General features: G+C 35.3%; 1 protein-coding gene across 1 annotated transcript; it reads right to left on the bottom strand.

Moving 5' to 3' along the window:
• Positions 1-72: 72 nt before the first annotated feature.
• LOC121963507 (TATA element modulatory factor-like) lies at positions 73-1,040 on the bottom strand. Its single transcript, XM_042513793.1, has 2 exons — positions 901-1,040; positions 73-817 (listed from the first exon to the last, which is right to left on the bottom strand). Exons 1-2 carry the CDS (start codon positions 988-990, stop codon positions 677-679), a joined length of 231 nt encoding a protein of 76 aa, XP_042369727.1. The 5' UTR covers positions 991-1,040; the 3' UTR covers positions 73-676.
• Between the last annotated feature and the right edge of the window lie 114 nt (positions 1,041-1,154).

The following is a 1,154-nucleotide window of genomic DNA, read 5'->3' as shown; positions in this document are numbered from 1 at the left end:
AATGTAGTATTTTGAACATACTGACTTCTAAAGTGGGAATCCACACAATTCAAATTAAGAATAACAGTACTGTTCACCACCCAAATAAATGTTTATTCATTTACATATTTATAAGCTTTAAAATCCAATCTTCAGGATTTCAGTCACAGACTACTCTCGGGTCTACACCACATTTTGTGATTTGCAAGGAGTTAATAACAATACTTACACTTCTCTGTACAATATCTTTATATATTTCTTTAACCATTCTGATTATGCATTAAAAAATAAAGAAGGATGAATTTGTATAGTGCAAAAAACCTTCACCATCTCCTACAGTTCTAAACTGTCAATACAATACTATATTAAAACTTTAATCATGAGAAACTGTGTGTAAAGCAAAATTTGTGCTAAGTCCCAAAGATTTCAAATGGTAAACTGATTCACAAACTCTGGCTACCCTTCATACTGATTATGTAATAACACATCATATGTTATGCATAATCCCAGCATACCCTCTTAATTATAGTGTGATAATTAATTAATATAAAATAAAAGATAAAATCATTTTCTTTTGACAAAATGATTAAACTTAAACTCTCTGCACTATCTTTTTTGTGAATGTACGTGTGGTGGCTAAGATGGTCGACTGATTTGTTTGTGTGTCCCAGAGGTAACACAGTTCAGCAAAAACTGTTTATTTCTGGTTCTTCAGAAGTTCATCAATCTGGGTTTTGTACATGTTTTTCACATCTTCAAGGTCCAGTCTAAGTTCCTCTGCCTCTTCTGCCTTTTCTCCGTACATCTGCAGGATGGTGTTGTGCCTCTGCTCCAGATCCTGCAAAGCACAGCCACACTAATTAGAAACACCTCTTTAAATGCAGCGTTAAAGTGTGTTCTTTTTGTTAATACAGCCCTTACTTTGAGTTGAACCTTCAACTTGGGGATTTCCTTCACCATCTCCTCCATCTCATCGTTTTGATTGGTGAGTCGAACCAGCTCTTCTGCCATCACAGAACGACTCCTCTCTAGACTGGAGATCTCAAGCTGCAACAACAGAAGGACGGAAAGAGGATGGTAAAAAAAAAAATAAAACACTACTTTTACAAAGCTGCCTTTGAGTGCAGACAGACATGGCTTATTTTTCTGTCAAAATGTTAGTTTTGCTGTTGATG

The sequence above is a fragment of the Plectropomus leopardus genome, unplaced genomic scaffold (genome assembly GCF_008729295.1).
Source record: "Plectropomus leopardus isolate mb unplaced genomic scaffold, YSFRI_Pleo_2.0 unplaced_scaffold11479, whole genome shotgun sequence".
Lineage (NCBI taxonomy): Eukaryota > Metazoa > Chordata > Actinopteri > Perciformes > Serranidae > Plectropomus > Plectropomus leopardus.
The sequence above is the reverse complement of the archived record's forward strand: the minus strand, read 5'-3'. Positions and strand labels throughout refer to the sequence as shown.